General features: G+C 39.5%; 1 protein-coding gene across 1 annotated transcript in view; it reads left to right on the forward strand.

Moving 5' to 3' along the window:
• The window catches only part of LOC122809314 (guanylate-binding protein 1-like), a 459,719-nt gene that overhangs the window by 210,229 nt on the left and 226,855 nt on the right, over positions 1 to 22,635 (forward strand). The window contains exon 7 of the mRNA XM_044080713.1: positions 18,277 to 18,554. Coding sequence (XP_043936648.1) covers positions 18,277 to 18,554 — 278 coding nt within the window. The remainder of the gene's footprint in view (positions 1 to 18,276; positions 18,555 to 22,635) is intronic.

A 22,635-nucleotide genomic window follows, 5' to 3' on the forward strand; every position in this document is an offset into this window, starting at 1 on the left:
TTCCCTCTCTTTTTATTAAATGTATATTGGGATGTGTCCCTTTGTAGCATTTCCTTAAGGTTATTAGATCTTCTGAAAATGATCTTAGGTGTACTACCTAGCTTTTCAGCCAGGTAGGAATTTGAGTTTATAAAATGCCAGTTCTTACGTATTATAGCTAAAATACCTTTAGAATTTCTACTAAAAGTAGTAATGAAACTTAAAGCAAAGTCACATTCGTTTGCTATAAGAGTGATCGCACCAGGCTCATCATTGCTCAAATTCAATCCAACAAGACTTGTATCAGCATGGGAGTCGGCCTGTATAAGGACTGATTGTGCTAATAAAGGTTTATAAAAACCATTAAGTCTTTTGTTAGAAACTTCCTCAATCAGATCTAGTAACATTTGGTCAGGGTAACCTCTGTTCCTAAACATTTCCCTCAATAGTTCACATTCACTAATAAAATCAGACATGGTACTGCACATTCTCCCTGCCCTCACCAGTTGTCCTTTTACAATCGACCGTTTCTGTTTATACGGATGGAAACTGGTGAAGTGCAGGAAAGAATTGCAGTACGTAGGTTTTCTAAACACTGTTGATGTCAAAATACCACTCCTACAGTCCTTAGTTAACTTGACATCAAGATAGTCTATCTCATTCTCTGAGAAATTGAACGTGAATTTCAAAAACTCCGTTGTTGAATTTAAAGTTTCGACAAATCTTGTAGCATGAGTTTCCAAACCCTTGAACAATATAAAAATATCGTCCAGGAATCTGGTATAATACATAACAGGTTCCATTAAACCTAGGATTTTCCTTAATATATTTGCCTCCCAGTAACCCATTACGTAGTTGGCCACACTGGCCCCACAAGGGGAGCCCATCGCTACACCTCGTTTTTGGAGAAAAAATTCCCCATTGAAAGTAAAATAGTTTAACGTTAGAACTATGTCAAGTAGTTCCGTTACTAAATCAACTTCCAGCCTAGAGGCCCCAAATTCTTGAAGCATCAGACCTACCCACTCTACCGCCTCTTGATGTGGTATAGAAGTATATAGGTCTACCACATCAATGGTTAAAAAATTATTCTCACAATTGTATGGAATAACACTAATATTTTCAAGGAAGGACCAAGAGTCTTTGCAAATGCTGGGTATAGCTGTCATATACTTGTCTAATATGTTAGTAATAAGTTTTGAACAGGGATATGTGATGGAAGACCTTCCATCAATCAAGGCCCTCATAGGGGGATTTTTAATATCCTTGTGAATCTTAGGGATTCCAAACATGACAGGTACTTTAGGTAAGTTTATATCTATATAATTGTACAAGTCACTGTCAATTTTTCCTAATAGGAACAAGTCCCTAAAATATCCCCTGATTCTATGATATTGTCCATTCACTTCACTCATGGATGATTTAATGTAAGCATTAGTGTTCAAAACCTCGGACATCTTCTCATTATAAGTAATATTGTCTAGTAACACCAACCCTCCACCTTTATCAGGTTTAATGAGGCGTACAGGTAGACGGCAAAGTTCGTCTAGCAATGTAACTTGCTCCCTAGTGATGTTAAAATCACCCCTATTTTCAATGTTACTGTTGTTACCAGCTAGAAACCTAAAATCCACCTCACATGTACTCTCAAATAGTTGTAACACTGTATGTAACGGTGGATTAAAAACACTAGCCAGTTTCAAAGCCGGTAAGTTGCCGTCACTACCTCCTAGAACAGCATTATTTTCGTCATGTTGTTGATTGAACAGTAATTTTAAATTCAATTTCCTCACAAAACATTTCAGTTCTATGATTTCTCTAGAAATGTTCCCTGATCTACTTGGGACAAAAGAATTACCAAATGCTAGTAATTCAATTAATTGTTCATCTAGGGTGATGTCCGAAAAATTGTAAATCTTAAAGTCCCCCTTCCTATTAGTTAATATAATAGGTCTTTCATTAAAAGTAGATGCACATAGTGTACTAGGTGACAAAGGTTGAACAGTACCTAAGTCATCAACTAGTTGGGCCGGTTCTTCCTCTTGTTCTTGTAGGGCCTGTTGTTGCATTGCCCTAAAAAATTGTTACCATTACTAGAATTAGCTGTTCTATTGTTGGAGTTTAAATTATACTGGTTACCACCAGTTCCTCCATTATTTCTAGAAAAATTTTTTATTCTATTACTACGTCTAGGTCCAGTACTGACCTGGCCCTCTGTATCCTCCTCAGTTATATCATCCAAACCATAATTACCTTCCACCACTTCAGACGTCTGGGTGTTGTTCGTATGATTTAACGAAGTGATGTTAGGCATACACAGTTTGGGATATGCACTATTGTTGAGAGAGGCTGTCCTATCTCTTAACAGTTTTTTATTTTTATTAGCTTTCAGTTTTAATAACAGGGTATCAATACTGGACAATATCCGACCATAGTCAAACCTATATCTGGTAAAGTCCAAGTCATTTTTAATACCATTGTCCAAGCTACTGATCTCCTCCATTAATAGGTCAATTTTTGAAGCATAGTGCTTAATTATAAGCTCAAGGAGTTGGATGCCTTGCTGTTGAAAAAGTGCCTCCAGGTCAGTATAAAAAGACCGCTCAACTAAAAGACCTGAAGGCGCAAAACTGTTCCGCAGCCCCTTTGGTATTAAATTCTCTGCTATACATTGCCTAAAATAGGCCGACTCCAGTTGTAGTTTTTTTAGTTTAAGTAGTTTTGCATCAAATAGTTTTAATTTGTCTGCTAGACACTCATTTTTGGCATTCAGGTCAACATCATTATTTTGCGTACCTGATTGTACAAAAGAAAGATGTACTGTGTCTAGTAGCCAATCGCTTAAGTTAGGTAAACCAGAATTTGCACCATCTCCTCTATTATTCTGGAGTACTGTTGAAGTTGCCTCCCGTGGGTTAGGGTGTGCATCCGTACCGTTGCTCCTTACGGCTCCGGCGTAATTACACGCCTGCCCGGGCCCTTCCCGATGATTTAATTCACTATCTGGGAATAACAGTTCTCCATACGAGTTATTAAGTAACGTTGTGTTAAAGTTACCAGACAGGCGTTGTCCACTCGGTTGCCCAGCAGGGATACAGTCCTCAGATCCGGTCTGACTCGGCCCTTTCGAGTTGGCGGTGCCGGTAATTGCAACAGATGGTAGGCGCAAGGCATGTTGCATCTCATCCATCCGGGAATTGAGCTGGTCAAATCTACGTGAAAGACTGGCTAATAAGCCGGTAACGTCAATATTAGAGTCTTCATTACCACTTGACATGGTGTTATAGTTCTGTGGGCTGCCAAGACTAACAGGGCTCCTCGTAGCCATAGACAAACACACCAAAAACAGTTAAAAAAAACCAAAGATAAACCAGTTGAGGCCCCTTGTCAGCAAACAGCAGCTCCACAAATAAGTCCTTTTTTAATTCCTTAACGCAATTTATTATAAAACAAACCAAAGCGTTTTCACCACAGTTATATGCAGCTTCATCAGAGGTACAACAGTATACCAGTAAAGGACACTCTATACATATCCTGAAAACAGGAAGTGACATTTTTCAATTTCCTAAAATTCAACCTTGTTGCATATTGTATTCAAGTCTAATAGCGCCTCTGCGCACTTGCTGCAACAAGTTTTCAAACGTTATATATAAGACCAGCTCACATGTTAAAAATAACATAAAAAATAAAAAATAAACTGGAAGAAATACTTCCATTATGTATATAAAATGCTAACTTAATCTTAAAATGTTTCAGACTTACAAGTTTGTTAATAACAGTGTATGTTTACAGAATAACCATAACTTAAAATTAGGTCAAATATCCTCCTATACTCAAATATATTGAACCTATTAACTATAATATTCTATTATACATCACTACTAATTACTAAAATCATGCAACCTGTTGCATGTATAATAAAAAGGGCACGTAATAACGCTTTGGCAAAACACACTGAACTGAACCCAGGCCATAGCTTTTACTTCATGGCCATTGATCATGTACCATTGAAGATTAGGGGTGGCCCATTCTCACTAATATTGGAGAATCGAGAATTAGAATGGCAGTTGCGACTGGATGCGTTTAGACATCCTGGACTTAATAGCAACTGCAATATTACACCGGTTTTGAAACTAAGAAGTTATCTCAGATAAACTAACTTGAAAAATGTATTTGATATAGGCATGTTTATTTGTGGAACACATGTAAATGTTAAGGATGGGACCCTATGGGTTTAAAAAAACGTGCCCTTTTTATTATACATGCAACAGGTTGCATGATTTTAGTAATTAGTAGTGATGTATAATAGAATATTATAGTTAATAGGTTCAATATATTTGAGTATAGGAGGATATTTGACCTAATTTTAAGTTATGGTTATTCTGTAAACATACACTGTTATTAACAAACTTGTAAGTCTGAAACATTTTAAGATTAAGTTAGCATTTTATATACATAATGGAAGTATTTCTTCCAGTTTATTTTTTATTTTTTATGTTATATTTTTTATGTTATTTTTAACATGTGAGCTGGTCTTATATATAACGTTTAGGAAATTGAAAAATGTCACTTCCTGTTTTCAGGATATGTATAGAGTGTCCTTTACTGGTATACTGTTGTACCTCTGAAGCTGCATATAACTGTGGTGAAAACGCTTTGGTTTGTTTTATAATAAATTGCGTTAAGGAATTAAAAAAGGACTTATTTGTGGAGCTGCTGTTTGCTGACAAGGGGCCTCTTAACTGGTTTATCTTTGGGGTTTTTTTAACTGTTTTTGGTGTCTTTTATACCCTTGTCGCACTGACGTCAGGGAAGAAACGACAACAACCGATGCCGGACCTAGACTTTGGAATTCGGCCGACCGAGGGGTCCTGACGGCAGGAGAACCCATCTGTTATGACTGCAGCTGTATTAGCACTCAAACATCTACATTTATGGTAGGTACAAAACTGTACTTTTTCAGTTCCCAGGGTCCATAGGTACTACTTCTAACACAAAAAAACTTGTTTCTTCCCATTTTACATATTTGTAAGAGTTTGCATAAACATTTGTTTTGTTCCCTTTTTTGAATTTTGTATACGTGTTCATAAATTATTTTTCTTGACACCTTTCTGTTTTCCCTATATAGAACGAAAGGCAAAATGCTAAATATGTAACTCTTCTTACTATTACATGTGTAAGGTTTGTTATGAATAGTTTTACCTCTTGCTTTTAGGATTATATGATCTGTATTTGTATACATTGTTATTTGTTTTTCAGTTAGCTGGCTGAAATATCTGTCCAGAAGTGCAGTTTTTTGGTTTGTTTCAGAACTGCACATTCGCCAGTGCTGCCTTCTGTTATAAGTTATTGGCTTGTGTTGCGAGATGTTTGCCAAAATGTGAGGAATTGTAGTTTATTGAAAATATACATAACTGCACTTATGATTTTACAGTCAGCTGGGCTTATTTTACGCCTACAATACTAGAGGACTTAGGACTCAGCAGTTTACTAAACTGGGGTCCTTCAGTGCCATGTGACCTGAGATGCATGTCCCTGGACTACATGAAAATTAGCATGGAAGAGCTCTCTGATCATGTAGCCCAGGCTGGTATGACCCTGACCCTAAGTAGCATCCTGCCCTCACCAAGAATGATACCTCGGTATAAAGACAAAATGATCAATTTCAACAGTTGGCTAAGCTTCTGGTGTCATTCAAAGGGGATCCAGTGTCTGTCAGCCTGGGATGACCTGCTCAACAAGCCGCGTTGCTTCACAAGAGATGGCTTGCACCTGTCACCCCTAGGCTTTTGAATACTGGCCAAGGCTCTTGCTGCCCCCATAGTGCTTTTTTTAGGCAAGGCTCAAAAGTCAAACCCACCTCCATAAACAGCACAAAACTGAGGGTTATGCTACTCAACACCAGGAGTTTAAATCTCAGAATGCACACACTCGAAGCACTCCTCGGTATGGAAAACATCGTCATCTGTGCAGTAACTGAAACCTGGTTCAAGGCTCCGGAGAGCACCCCAGCACTACCGGGCTACAACTCATACCACACGTTTCGGCCACAGAACACAGACCAAAACAAATGGAGGAGGTGTATCCATATTCATCAAGGATACCTACACCTCCTGGTTAGTGGCGCAGCATGATACCTCTGAGATCATCCATGTGCAACTAACATCGGGCAAATCTGCAATGCAAATTGTGGCCTGCTACAGATCACCCTCCATGACCCAGGACCACCACTCCACCTTTCTGGAGACACTGGAAAACATGAAGGTCCTACCGAACACCCTGATATTTGGTGATTTCAATTACCCTACCATTCACTGGGAAAACTACTCAAGTACAAACTCCCAGACCCAGCGCTTCCTGGAATTCATCAACTCAAACACCCTGGATCAGCTAGTAAACTCCCCTACCAGAGGTGAAAACATATTGGATCTGGTCATCACCAACATGGGCGACAGGTGTTCCACACCGGAAGTCAACCCGTCACTGGTTAGATCAGACCATAAACTAATCACTCACAGACATCTTCCAAAAGGGCCTTACTGAGACAGACACCTGGTGTCAAAGTCATGGCCTCAAGCTAAATGCCAAAAAATGCAAAGTCATCCCGTTTGGGAAAAACAAAACACCCAAGAATTACCACATTAGTGGCAGCCCCCTTAATACAGAAGAGGTAATAAGAGATCTGGGGACCCAGGTAGATAGTAATCTCTCCTTTGACAATCATATTGCCAAAGTAGTTAGGAAATCCTTCTGTGTGGCCCATCTAAGTACTAAAGGGTTCACATCTAGAAATAAAGAGGTTTATAGTGTCCCTCTATTCATCACTCATCAGACCCATCAATAGCGTACAATGCCTCATTTGGGATGTACCTCACAAGACACTTCCAACAGCTGGAAAGACCACAAAAGTACCTCACCAAGAGGATTACTGGCCTCAAAACATATGTCCAGTGCAGCCTGACTGAAAAAACTCCTGCTGTACTCAGTGGCATATCGCTTACTCAGAGGTGATATCTGCCTGACTTACAAAGCCATGTCCAACTCAGAATTGATGGACGTGCTCCACCTAAAGAAATCCAAGTCACTCCGAGCCACGCGCTCTAGTGAGCTAAACCTCACCACAGCAATAAATAGAACATGCTGGAGAGACAGATTCCTGTCACAGAGACTCCCCATCCTTTGGAACAAAATTCCAAACTACATTAGGCAGAGCCCCTCACTAACACTCTTCAAGATAAACCTTGATGAGTGAATGGATAACAGAAAATACACCCCTGGGATCACTTCATTGGCTCTGCTTGACAGAGGATTAGTTAATTAATCAATGGGGCGGCGAAAGCCGACACACTCTGGCTAGGCTTATAAATGCCCTCGGGCAGATAGCTTAGTACCTACCTATGTTATGAGTACACATGGTCTGAACTGGAGAGAGAGAGAGAATAAAATAATTTGTAGCCAGTGGGGTGGACCTCTTCTTTCAGCAGTTTACATATAATGACTGGGTATCCTTGTGCTTCATAAAATGGGGAGAAGAACACCAACAGATTGGATCCCCCATCTCCCAGTGTCAAGCTAACCAGTACTTTCTCAATGTTTTACGGAATGAGTTAATCTCCCCAATCACTGTCTTCCATAGGAAACCACTACCAGTGCAGTTTATAAGTGTACATCATCAGTGTTTACTTTGCTTTAAAGAGTTTCCCTTTTTATGTTCATGTCACTATGACATTAGTATCTAAAGTTTGGCAGGATCATGGCATTTTGTATGCACATAGGGGTCCAGGGGGATTTGTGCCCCTGCAGAAGTAGTTATTTTAGTTATTTGCATTGTCTCTAGTCCTTAGGCAGTTTAACTCAGTGAGATGAGTTTTCATGTTGTGCTTCAGGGACAAAAAGGCCCAAGTATCATTAATTAAAGTTAGTATCTTTGGATGGGTTTTGGAAGTGTAAATACAGATGATAGGATTTTTATATTCTTTTTTCTTCTAAATACTTCTAGCAGCTGAAGAAAGCAAAATGAAGAATTTGAACATAACCAAAACTAAGAAAAGGGGCCATAGCAGAGGAGATGAATTCATGGAGACAGAAAAATGAGTACAGATGAAGGCAGGCAGAACAAAGTTAGCAGCACTGCTTGCTAAGCCACTAGAAAAAAAAATAGTCTCTTCTTAGAACGCAGATTGGGGTACCAAGACTAGTAGAAATAACAGTTCATTGCAGGACATGGGCCTAGAAGAAGCCAGGCAGTTGCAGTTTTACTAGTCTCATTTCCAAACCAGCCTACGTTTATGGCTATGACTGGCTGGTGGAGTTCCTTGAGCCTAATTCTATTGTTGATGGACAACCACTTGGCTTCTGAAAGCAGAGGTCTAACAAGTCCAAGTTAGACCTTTTCTGTGACAAGATCTCCATTGAGGTTTACAAGAGTGAGTCCCGTGAATGTGTTTTATTCAGGTGTGAGTGAGGCAGTTTACACTATACCTCACAAGCAGTGCTGGAATAATTAAAAGTTTAGAATTAGGCCCAAAGTGGTGAGGTAAGAAGGAAACAGTCTGCCTAACTAGAAGGAGGTGGTAATACTTCGTGTTTGGAGAAAAACTGGTAAATAGTGAAGTGTTGAATATTTGTGTCAGATGTCACATTTAGTCAGAACAGTAAAATCAGTAATGCCACAAGGATTAGATTAGTAATCATGGACAGAAGGATAAGTTTCCAGTAGAAACTGGTGTGGCACCTGGAATGGGAAAATGGATGACAGTTGAGATTTAATGTAAAAAATAAAAACTGTGTAGCTATACAAAGAAGTATAATAATTCCAGGGAAACGTACACATTTTGAGGGAACACCCTGGGCAAGACAAAGAATGAAAATGATGGGGATGTTCTAACTTACCTACGGATGAATCATTCAAGGAAATGTTAAAACAGTGGCAAAGGCCAAAAGGATGCAGATGCATAGCTAGGAAAACAAGGTAAGATATACTGGGATAACAGTTCCTTTTTACAAGGCACTGGGGAGGTCACATCTGTGCTACTATATCCAGTTTGAGTAGCTAGGGAGATAAAGGTTGATAAAACTTGTAGAAACCCTGCAATGCAGACTTCCGAAACTACTGGAGGGAATGAAGGAGTTGTGGCAGGAAGAGAGACTGACACATAAACAATGGAGGAAGGATGAGTTCTGTGTGCATTAACTGAAGGGATAGGTGGAAGGAGTACTGACATACATACAATGGCAAAAATATTATTAACGTGTGTGTGTGTGTGTGTGTGTGTGTGTGTGTGTGTGTGTGTGTGTGTGTGTGTGTGTGTCTCTCTGTATGTATGTATATATATATATATATATATATATATATATATATATATATATATATATATATATGTACACACACACACACACGCGTAGGTTGCGTGTGTTTACTGATGCACTGTCACATTAAGCATTTAGTTAGGAAGGTTGTTTTGTTGAACTAATGGTTCATTGCAGGATGCTAGTATTTATTAGATTAGCTAGGGAGTGAGGGGTGGAATTTTACACTTTCCCCACTGTTTTGCAATCTTGGGGTGGTGTAAAAACATTTAGTAGGGGGTGTGAGTGTGCGGGAGGGCTTGTCCCTCTGTATAAAACTTTCTTTTTTTTTCAATTATTTAGGTTTTTACCATTTATGGTTGATGTAGTGTATGTGAATTTAGTGAGTCAGAGATGGTGTATATGTATGAGTGTGCATGTGTATGTATATATGGTTTACTGTCAAAATATCGAAGTTCATAAAAATGAATGCTCGATACTTAGAAAATGGCGTCATACTTCCTGCATACTAATTAGGTCAAAATGTCGAATCTATTGATCAAATTCAACAGATTATATATATATATATATATATATATATATATATATATATATATATATATTTATTACACACACACACACCCACGCATATGCACTCACACTCATACATATCATCAGGAGGTAGGTAGGAATTAGGTAGGAATATGGGAGGAACAGAGTTAAATCAAAGATGAAATATGAAACTGAGGGGACATGAGCATGAGTTGAAAGGCTGGCAGACTGGCATAAGGTAATAAAATTTACTAACAGTGTTAGGGTCTTTTAATACATTGCAAGGACAGTTGTAAAATTTAGGTCAATGCCAGGATTCAGGGATCATTTGGGGAAAAATGGAAAGAGAGGTAGAACAAGGGAAATGAATGAGACAGCTGTACAGGGGTTAGCCACAACACTTTCATCATCCCAAACTATGCGTCTGTTACCTTATCTTACGATGAAAATAGTGAACGCTGTTTCATCATACCGATAATGTCTAAATCACAAAATATTGAACATACGAAACAACAAATTTTTTCCCAGGGAAAAAATTCACTGCTCTGCAAAAAAAAAAAAAAAAAAAAACTTAAACACAAAGATAAGTAGGGGGCTTCACCCCCCCTACTTAAATATATCCACTCCGAGATTGCACCATAGTGGAGGAAATGGCAACGTCCTGAAGACGGCCCACCAAATATTTTCCCTGGGAAAAAATTTGATGTTCCTTGTCTTCGCTATTTTGTCATTTCGACAGTATCGAATCGACTAAATAGCTTTTGCTATTTAGACCATTTGATGCACTAATGTAGATCCCTTTCACAGTCCTAAACTATTAGTCTTCTTTCAATGTCATCTTCTTAATTATAAATGGGTAGACTGGAGAAAACAGAGGATTGCAGAATGGTCAATGGATGTGATGTAGCAGAAAAACAGGAATGACAGTGGATGGCGAGGTTCTGTCTATGTGCTGGGGAAAAGGCAAAGTCAAACAGGGCATCAGAAAAATACAGGAAAGCAGTTTGGGAAGTATCAGTGTGGAAGATATGAGGTTATGGGAAGTATCAATGTGGAGGATATGAGGTTATGGTGCCAGGACTGCAACAGGAAAGTAATAACAGGTACTGAGTAAGAGAAATCCAAGGAGAGAAGCATAACAAGGAGGAGAGATGCATTCTGTATGCTATGGCACCATCATTCTAGTTTGCTTAGCTTGATATTCCCACTGTCCCTCTGTAAGCCTATGTCTGAAACCTATACCCACAATATTCTGAGTCATCCAACACCATTTAAGGCACACTGTTATAATTACTGTTACTATTTAGGTAATAGCATGTTTTTTTCATTCCCAGCTAAGTGAAAAGTTGACTAAATTTGTCCCAGTCAATTATTTTGGTTGTGCACACTGAATTTTTGTACTCTGTAATGCAAATCTGACTCTGATGCACCTGCTTTTTTAAATACTCCAGAAACGTGCTGCAGACTTCTGCTCCACCTACTTTCAAGCAGAAAACCAGAATAAGACAAGTGATGCTTAGAACAGTGCTATTTAGCATATAAAACTGTACATCTGAGGAATTCAGTATAGAAGACTCTGTTACTGTAAAATCCAGAAAGTGTTGGGTTCATAACTGTATACAAAACTGGAAGCGTTAAAAAAAATACCAAAATTAATAAAGATGTTATGGAATGTACATAGCTTGGGGGGGGGGTGAGTCTGTTAAAGTTACGTAAAATAAGGGAATGTGCAGTTAATAGCTAGGAAACATTTCTACCCAAGAAAGGATGGGTTAATGCTATTGTGTACTGAAGACTCATCTTTTAAGAAAAGATTTACCTGTAATATCTGTATCTTTGGTGCAGAGCATAAAGGCTGTGATCTGTAGTTCCTTGTTCCTGTGGTATGAACTTTGATTCTGTCAGCCCTCATTTGATTACTGTGTGACTTTGAGCAAGTCTCTTAACCAGACATTGCTCCCAGGTTGCCCCTGAAAACAGTAAAGCAGAATGACCCTGGTAATATGATATATTTTCTTTGAAAACGCAGAACTATTTTTAGTTTATAAGAAGAAATTCTATACACTAGAGTAAACAATGCTGCATTCTTAGAGGTACTGTAAAAGAAGTATACTTGATGTAGTAGTTTGGGTGATTATGTTGACTCTGAAAATGTCTTTGTTTTCTTTTTAGTGCAAATATGTTTTGAAAATTTACAACAAATACGTTTATAATGTCAAAAAAGAATGGCTGTCAGAATAGCAAGGCTCAAGCGTGTTGATCATGACGCTTCAAAAACCTGTGATTCATACAATAAGTAAATTCTTTAACTTAGTTTAAGACGTTGTAAACAAATTTTTGTAGGAGACCTCTGCCCCCTGCACCTTACATACCCATTTTACTTACATACAATAATTACACGATTGCTGTACCTTGGAGTAGGGGTGTATACTGAGAGACAGTATCTAACTTGGTATGTATTTCCCATACACACACATTCACTTACACTAGTCTGAGGATGACTGTTACAACCTTCAGAATTTCAGTAGGTATCTACTGGTGCAGTGGTAGCATTGTTGCCTCACAGCAACAGGTTCTCCCGTTCGATTCTCAGCTAGTGTGCGGGGAGTGCCTTCTGTGTGGAGTCTGCATGTCCTCGCCGCGGGTCGAGTGGCATTCCGAAAGACATACGTGAATGGGCGTGCCTTTGTTGAAGGTTAGGGGTCGAGCTGGCAACTCGGCACAGTGAAAATCTACTGCCAATCATTAGCAGACCGGAGTTCCACTGTGGTGACCCCTAACTGGGAAAAGCCGAAAGACAACAACATCTACATAAAATTTAGACTACATATGTGTCAGAAAGCTCTACCCTAAAACAGAGTTCAGTAGGACTGCAAATAATTACCTTGATTCTGTGCCTACACACAAATGTCTGACTTCCTAACTTATTTATCTGATCTTTAATGATTTGCATTCTGTACGCTGTTTCCCATTTTCTCGGAACCAAGAACTACCTGTATGTACATGTACTGAAATATATTGTTTTAATTGACCCTGTGTTTTCCCTTTTCACATCAAATGATGGTTATTCTTTTTTTTCTGTTTGTTTTCTTGTTACCATTTGTATTTCCGGGCCATAGCTGAAATGGGTCCTATGTGGATCAGTCCTCTACCCCACTCAAAAACAATTACATAGATAAATAAAAAGGTGGATACCCATGCCAGCTAAATAAAATAATTTCCCAACTCCTTAAATTCATTTTGCACTACAGTTGGCTCACTAATGACACTGGTTCCCAGATAGATAGTAAAATGCAGTTCTGCCACCAGCATTGCTGTCTTAGGGACCTCCACAACATTTTTGCCTGCCATGATATCAGAACAAAGGAGTCAGTTTTCTTCTTCAGCTACCACCTCATCTCATTATTTTTCAAACAATGGAATACCTGTAATGTTCACTTTTGTGTCTTCTTGTTCCTGATTCACACACCTGACCCTCTTGTCTCCCACCCATAACCCGATCAATCCATTTATCTGGCCATTCTCTTCAAAGATTGGAACTCTCTAGCCCATTCACCAAGAGTGGTGGTAGTATATGTGGTGGGATTTGTAGAGTTTCTGTTTAGCCAGTGTCGCTCCCCACATATATATCCAGTTAGCCCTTCTGGCTTTAAGTATGCAAATGAGCATTGTGCAGAACTGTCACTCATGTCTTCTGTGAGTAATATAAGCCTGTAGATATCCCTACTCCCCATGTTGAGGCAGATGCCTCCACATGATCTGTGGTATTCACTGAGGAACTGAAATACAGCAGGACTTCATAGATATTTGTACCTTACATAACACCTTGGGAGAGGTGAACATGGTCAGTCCATCGGCTCCTCTTCTGCCTCAGTACCTCCTCCAGCACAAGGTTCACTAATTAATCCTAGGTCATTTATGTCATAATCAGGGCTGTATCCCTTTATGCAGTGAAGTTGATCTCATGAGCACTTCTTTGTTACTCAGGGGCGGACTCCAGATTCTCTCCAGCCACTATTGCGGGTGCCAAGTAGTGTGTATTTTCTACACTGTAGTTATGGAACCATTTGAGATTTGCCTAGTTTCTGCTATCATAAGGTGCCTGGATGTTAATGTCATCTAGTTTCTTTGGCTGGGAAATCTGCGAGCTGGTGGTGGACTAGGAGGTTTGTTGGCATGTCTGATATTTGAGGTTAGCTCAACTCCGAGTATGGAGGTTTGTTAGCCTGCAGAAGTATATATCCACAGAGATGCAACACCGCTTGCAGAGCATTTTTTGAAAGTTGGGCTGCCTCCCAGATAGTGTGCTACACCTCTCCCCTCATTTTAGATATTCTGTACGTCTGTTTTTAGTTAACTTAATCTCGTGCACCTAATTTGCCTGGTGTATTTTTCTTCCACAAATATGGTGGTCTGTATGTCTTTTTTTATTTGAACTGAATCCAGCAGATCTTCAATTAATATAAATGTACACATTCACTTACATCATCAACTGTTTGTGATGCATCAAATGCATTGTGCTGGGGATAGCTTCCGGTAGAGAGGATAATTATATAATAACAAGCTGGGCTTGTGGCAGTGGTCTCTTTGGTGAATGCGTTCTTACAGCGTAGGTTATTCAAAGTAAATGACAGTTCAAGGGGTACTTAATGAACTAGTCAATGCAAATTAGTAAAACTGAGCTGCATGTGTTTTGCACCTGTCTCAGTGAGATGACTCCTGATCCACTGGTGGTTTGCAGCTTAGTGACTGGAACAACTTGCAGCTATTTTTCCAGTTGATTTTTAAAATAATTTCTGAAAAGTGTGAATGGTATGAAACCTGGTGAAATTAAATACAAATCTATCTTGCTTTTTGGATGATACATTAATAACATTAGACCTATAGCAATCTTATCTCCCCTTTCCAAAATACTTGAAAACATTTATTTATTTATGTATGATGTATGTATGTATGTGTATTTATTTATTTTGCATTTGTTTACTGGGGAGGTACGACTGGACAGAGCTGTCCATTTTCAGCGGAGGTCTGGGAAGAAAAGATCCAGAAACAATTACTAACATACTTTACACAAGATATTTACATGAGCTTTGTGGTTTACACATACAGTTATAAAATATAGCAGATAACATGATTGCTTAAGATATTTAAATAAGCATAGTGGTTTAGACATGCAATTAAAAGTATAGCAGGTAGTAATGTGATTGTTGTTCATACAGTATGTTTAGTAGCGATTGTAATGAAGATAAGAGAAGAAAGAAAAAAACTAAAAATACTAGCAAGTTTGTCAATGGAGGAGAATATAGACATGTGCATATGAGGTTCATTGACATTTTCAGGGAAAGCTTTTCAACTTAGTGTAGGGGAGAGTTAGTGGGTATAGATGGGACAGTGGGGAGTAGGCGGCAGTGAGTTGGTAAGTAATGTGTGATAAGTATAGTGCATCTGTGGAAGTTTTAAAGAAGAGGTTGGCTAGTGGGTAGGGGAAAGGTGTTAGAATTGTAACTGTTTAAAAGTATATATTTTAACAGTAGAAACTGGAATGCAGGAGGTTAACTTCATTCCAGCATTAGAAAAATATCTGAAATTAAATTACTTTATAGTTTAGGTCATAAAAGATGTTTCAGTGCTGCTAGAGACACAAAGTCCATCCCAGGAAGCTTTCTGTATTGTCTTTAGGGTGAACTAATTACTAGTCTTAAAAGCATGAAGGAATGCAATTGCTTTATGACTTCCAGCATCTGCCAAAGATCTTAACAAAAGCCCTTGTCTATGTATTTTTACAGGTAGATGTTAAATGCTACCAGCTGCCATCAATGGTAGTGTTGCCTAGGAACTAGACTTTGGATGACAAGAAGTGATGTCATTGTGCAAACTATCCCAGCAGTAATATTTTAGATATTATTTTGAGAAGTCTCTTAGTGAGACAGCATTCTGCATTCTGTCTTGGACCTGACAACAGCAAGAGCTATTCACCACATCTACCTTGCTCTGTTAGTAAGTTCTTAGGTTATAGTGTAATTCTCTTAGATTCAGTCAGGAATATAATGAAGCTTAGTTTAGATATTTGTCTTTATTTATTTGAGACTGTCCTGCAATGTTGTTTTAAATATTTCCTGTGGTTCTGAACTCTGATGTCACTGTGAAAATATATTTAGTATTGTGTTGTTCTTTTATTATTAAATATATTTAAACCTTTCATTGTGGCTGATCTGTGTAGATATATTTAAGCTTTGAGAGTACTTGATATTTATTTGGTGACACTGTGTGAGCCACTCCTAATAGCCTTGCTCTTGGTCAAACTACTATTTGTATTAATATTAATATTACACAGTAAAATTGGTCACCCTTTGTTAAGGGCCTTAAAGTAGCTGTGAAACTGACTTGTGGCAGTGGAAACTACCTTATAGTCTGGGCAGACAGGGGCATAGCTAGTAAACCTGTGCCAGACTCTCCCAAGTGTGTGTGTGTGTGTGTGTGTGTGTGTGTGTGTGTGTGTGTGTGTATATAGAAAACAAACCTGTGCTACTTGAGCAGGGACAAAAAGCACTGGTTGGACAGAGAGGGTGATGGAAGTCTCGACTTGGTCACTCAGCTGAGATCTCGACTCTATAGCTGTGCCAGTGGGGATTCTTACAGGGGATCTGGAGAAAGAGGGCGGACTGACTCTTAAGGGAAATTGCACTAGGTGCAGAGAGATGCATCTGGAAATACTGTGTGTGAACCTGTCATCCTCTCAGAGACCGTTCCTCCACAGGTGCTAGTGATGAGGATTGAAGCTCCTTGATTACTGTTCCACTGGTGGGTTGTCACACCGACAGTTTGTCAAAGCAAACTTCTACTTCAAATGTCCTCACTAAGTCTCTCTCAGCCTAACCTTCTGTTCAAAAGCTACCCGTCCAATAGGTATCAGTCCATAAAATAGCACTCCACACTTTCTCCTTACCTCCCAGTTACCACCGTTGTACCACAAAGCTCTATCCTTGGTCCCCTCCTCTAAGATTTTCACCAACACCCTCTGTATATTCACTCAAAACAGGCCATCCCAACACAATACACAGATGATTCCACTCTCATTTGCACATCTGACAACATGGTACACCTCCAAAAAATTACTCAGGAAGCTTTAACAGCCAGTGAAACATGGCTTTGTAACATAACTCATGCTCAACCCAAAAAAGGCCAAACTTCTGCTTTTTTCCCCCATATCCCCCTCTCGCGAAAAAACAAAATTGAAAGTTCTATCTCTTGATAATACAACCAACTGAAGTCGCTTCTCGTAGCAAACTATTAGGAGTGATAGTGGATAATAATCTTACATTTGACCTGCATATACAAAATTAAATAAGAAAAACTCATCAAAAACTAGGGTTGTTTTACAGAGCCAAAAACTTGCTCACTGACGCAACTACTACACTTGCCACTATTTATTTCCTCCCATCTCTTCTTTATGGTTCTCCCATTGTTACTAACCTCCAGGCTTCACAAAAATTAAAATTAAACAATGCTATAATAAAGTTGCTAAATTTACAGCACATACGCCTTTCAGATCCTACCACAGTATAGCACTGAAAAGCCTAAATTGGTTAAAACTGCCTCATAAACTAACGTATATACTTCTTACCACCTAGAAAGTTATCCAGCATCCATCTGCCTGATCAGCACTAAAAAACATTCTAGACAGCTATGTTCCTAAACAGTCATTGTGATCCAGTGACCAAATACTCCTCTCTGTCTACAAACCTAGTAAATCTGATGGGCATTGTCTGTACTCACAGAAGTTTGCTAAGGCCTGAAACTCCTTACCTGTATCCATCAGCTCTATAACCTCCCTCCTATCTTTCAAAACCAATCTGAAAAATTTACTAGCCAAAATCTGGCTCTGTTCTTGCTCAAAACGAGGATGAACTGTATCCCTAAATATGAACAAATACCATTTCATTCCTTATATTTCCTTAGTATCCCTTCTTCAGTTAGTTCTTACTGCTATCAAATTCTTTTCCCTGACTTTCTTTCTAAATGTACCATAAGCCTGTGTTTTTCCCTCACTTCATATTGCAATTCCTGTTTGTATTAGACAAACTTACTATTCATTTCTCTACAAAATGTCTAAAATTTCTCTAAATATTAAATGATTGTCCTATACCTTGTTATCCATTCTTAACCAATGTTTTTATATTATGTCTAATTTTGTTATAATTATTTAAACTGCAGGTGTTTTTGTTTTGTTCTTGAGACAGTAAAATTATTGTTCTTAAATGTTTTGTAATAATTTGAGCTTTTCTCCCTGGGCCTCCACTGAAAATGGTTTCTACCCACTTTTTTGGTAAATAAATGAAAGGTAAGGGAGGACTAGAAAAAGAGGAAAATAACCTATATGTGAAAAATGTTTATTGCAGTTGACATTCTTTCTGCTGCCCATTCCTTAGTCTTTTTACTTTGTATGCATTTTTACAGTGTTTGGCACTTTAGCACAGACATATGTGGAGACTATCCGCAGTGGAGCAGTACCATGTTTAGAGAATGCTGTAATCTCCATGGCAACAATAGAAAATGAAAGTGCTGTAAAGGAAGCCATGGCCTATTATCAATCATCTATGGTAAAATTGGCCCCTTTCCCTATGGAAGCAGAAGAATTTTCCCAAATGCATGGCAGATGTGAAAAGGAAGCTCTTGAGATTTTCATGAAGCGCTCCTTCAAGGATGAAGACCACCAGTATCAACAGCAGCTCATGGTAAGAGTTCATACTAAAAATTTTCCAAAAGTCACTGCACTATCTGCTTCATTTCCTCTGTTGTTTTCTTGCAATTTTTTTAATTTATTTTCCTTTCCTGGGTATGTCATACTTCTGGCAAACACATCAACAGTTTGGTCAAAATGCAGTGAGCTCATGACCGTTCTTAATTTTTTATCATTGTACGCATATCCAGTGAAATGTTTATGGTAAAATAAAAGGACACAGTTTAACAGATTATAGGTATGCAGGAGACTCAAAATGCTTTCCTTTGCTCTAAAGCAATATGAAACTGCATACAGAAACGACACAAGTACAATGGGACAGCATTATATAGGATAAAACCATTAGTGAGGATTTTATTTCTCTCTAAATCTCTGACATAACTAGTGCAATATAGTTTGTACAGCATAAGGTAGCCTATCTACCACAAGAGGAGTGGTGCCTGGCCCAGTAATAGCTATTGGCCGTTTGGGCAGTTTTTCCATCTCTTTCAACGTTCTGGTTTAAAAACCGCATGTTTCCCACCTTTCCTCTAACTAGCCTAGTCCAGATACAGAGTTGCTGTATCCAGGACTGTTGGTAAGCTTCGGAGCCCCACAAGCCTTTCTGTGTTGGAGGAAAGCCTTCTAGCTTATCAGTGGGAGTGGTAAGCACTAGGTAGCCTGTCTACCATGAGAGGAGAGTTTCTTGGCTCAGAAATTGTAGTTTATTGACCATTTGGACAGTTTGTCCGTCTCTTTCAACTTTCTGGTTTAAAAGACCACATCTGCGCTTGTTTCCCATCTTTCCTGTAACTAACCTACTGGGTAGCACTAGAAAGCCTTAAAATGATACAAGCCTTCTAGCTTAGGAGAGATACTTTGGAGTGATTAAGTATCAGTTTTCTGTACTTTCTTGTACTTAACTGTTTTCCGCCTAAACGCAGATTTTCCAACTTTTATTGTGATTTAAAAGCTACTTTTTTTCACATATTGTACTTATTTGACTGCACTTTTAAAAAGTATTTTTTTTGTTTAAATAATTTGTTTAACTGTTGTAGGCTACACACTAAAGTGCAATAGCCTTTTTTGATAGTTTGTAGTCGTTTAAAGCTGTTTTAAGTGTATTTTTTACTGCTTTTGCCTTATCTTTTCAAAAAAACAACAAAAAAAATTCCTTGTTTCTCACCTTTCTAAGCTAGTATAGTCCAGTTTTCAGGCTAGTGCTGAATTCAGGGCTGTGATACTACTTTCTGAGTTGCCCATACCTTATTTGGTTAGAAAGAAGTTTCTCTGTTCACCTGTCTGAGAGGGGAGCTTTGAGCAACCTATCTGTCCCTGGAGGAGTGGTTCCAGCCCAGAAGTTAGTAGTTTATTGGCCATTTTGGGCTAATTTCTCTCTCTTTCATTTCCCTACTATTAAAAACCACTTTTGCACAGTTTTGTCCACCGGGCAGTGCTGGTTAGATACGGTTAAATTATTCCCGGCTCCACTAAGTCTCCTCTTCAGTTTTTCCCTTGAAACTAGTCTTAACACTCAACCTAAGCACTCAAAAAGCATCTTAAAGCCCAGCACTTGCTCAGACCTAATAGCAAGCACTAATATACCCTGACACTGATTGGCCAGCAGGGCAAGGCTCTTTATTCACCCCTCACCAACCAAGCGACTAAGCAGCTCACCCTACTATTCAGGCATGACCAGCAGGTGCACTCTCCAGTCCACCTGGTGAATCTGGGTATCCTGAGGCAATGTTACAACTGCCTCATGTACACAGACAACCCTCTCCTCCTACCACAAAACACTAACATATGCAAGAGATGCAATTATGCAGCCAAACTGGAAGCTAAGCTGTCTCCACCCAAGACTGGAACAGACAGTCAAGAGGAGAAGGTTAACACTTGCACCACAACTCCAGCCGCACACAGACTTACTAAAACAGCACTGGCAAAAATACACATAAATACACAAAATCATACTCGGAGGCTCTAAATAAAAACCTGCAAAAGCATCGAAGACCTCCAAAGCAGACACCCAAACACCCTGCACTTCCTGTCACAAACCAGGCAACACATAAAACACAAAATCAGTGTGCCGCACAATCACAGCCCTTAAGATGAAATAACATACCTAACACACTAGTAAGACGAAGTAACATACCTAACACACTAGTAATAGGTGACTCGATAGTCAGGCACACTGACATCCCACTCACTAGGCTGGAAAAGCAGAAGGTTACTGTTAGCTGCCTGTCAGGAGCCAGAATCCACCGCATAACACAAGCACTCCAGTCATATGACTCATGTTGGTGTGAATGACCTCTGAGACATATCTCCCTGGGCTATATGAAATGAGACATGGAAGAGCTCTCTGATCATGTAGCCCAGGCTGGTATGACCCTGACCATGATTAGCATCCTGCCCTCACCAAGAATGATACCTCAGTGTAAAGAAAAAATGATAAATTTCAACAACTGGCTAAGCTTCTGGTGTCATTCAAAGGGGATCCAGTGTCTGTCAGCCTGGAACGACATGCTCGACAAGCCGCGTTGCTTCACAAGAGACTGCTTGCACCTGTCACCCCTAGGCTTTTGAATACTAGCCAAGGCTCTTGCTGCCCCCATAGTGCCTTTTTTAGGCAAGGCTCAAAAGTCAAACCCATCTCCGTAAACAGCACAATTAACAAAAAACTGAGGGTTATACTACTCAATGCCAGGAGTTTAAATCTCAAAATGCACACACTCAAAGCTCTCCTCAGTATGGAGAATGTTGACATCTGTGCAGTAACTGAAACCTGGTTCAAGGCTCCAGAGAGCACCCCAGCACTACCGGGCTACAACTCCTACCACACGTTTTGGACACAGAACACGGACTGAAACACAAAAGGAGGGGGTGTATACATATTTGTCAAGGATACCTACACCTCCAGGTTAGTGGCGCAGCATGATACCTCCTGAGATCATCCATGTGCAACTAACATCGGGCAAATCTGCAATGCAAATTGTGGCCTGCTACAGATCACCATCCATGACCCAGGACCACCACTCCACCTTCCTGGAGACACTGGAAAACATGAAGGTCCTACCAAATCCCCTGATATTGGGCGATTTCAATTACCCTACCATTCACTGGGTAAACTACTCGAGTACAAATTCCCAGGCCCAGCACTTCCTGGAATTCATCAACTCAAACGCCCTGGATCAGCTGGAAAACTCCCCTACCAGAGGTGAAAGCATATTGGACCTGGTCATCACCAACATGGGCGACAGGTGTTCCACACCGGAGGTCAACCCGTTACTGGTTAGATCAGACCATAAACTAATCACTCTGGATGTCCACACCCCACCACCACCCCCAACTAAGGAAACCACAGTAAAAAAACTTTTCTAAAGCAAACTTCACCCTACTTAAGACAGAGGTGGTAAGTTTCACAGTCCCCATGTTAAAGGATAACGCTGCCCAAGATGCAGAAACCTTTACAAATGCACTCTATGAGCACCTACAAGGATGCATGGATCGTGCCATCCCTAGCAAAACCAAGATTCACTCCTCTAAGAGAAGGAAACCAATTTGTTGGACACCTGCAGTAAACAGGCTATACAATAGACGGAGGAAACTAGTTCAGAAAAAAAAGCAAATCCCAAGAAGGAAAGACATCCCTGATCAGTATCAGTAAGATACTGAGGTCCCTCATGAAATTATCCAAGGGTAACTTCGAAAGAAAAATAGCCAAGGATTCAAAAGATAACCACAAAGCCTTTTTTAGCTATGTTAAGAATCTAAGTGGCAACTCACAGATATGCACTGAACTAGTGCAAAATAGCACAAAATATACTGAACCTACTGATATTGCCAACATCCTGGCAAATAGGTTCATTGCAAACTTTACCCCCTTCTCACCTCCAAAAGGGCCCACAACAATACCAGAAAAGTATAGTGTCCCAAAAAGTCACAGACGCACAGGTGAAAACAGCCCTTTCAAAAGCCAAAAACACAGCGTCAATGGGACCAGATGGTGTCCCAGGCTGCATCTTGCACGAACTACAGAACGAACTAACCCCCCACCTAAACACGCTGTTCAACCTCAGCCTCTGCACAGGTTA

Source organism: Protopterus annectens, chromosome 8.part0 (assembly GCF_019279795.1).
Source record: "Protopterus annectens isolate FY-2018-M chromosome 8.part0, PAN1.0, whole genome shotgun sequence".
Classification (NCBI taxonomy): Eukaryota; Metazoa; Chordata; order Ceratodontiformes; family Protopteridae; genus Protopterus; species Protopterus annectens.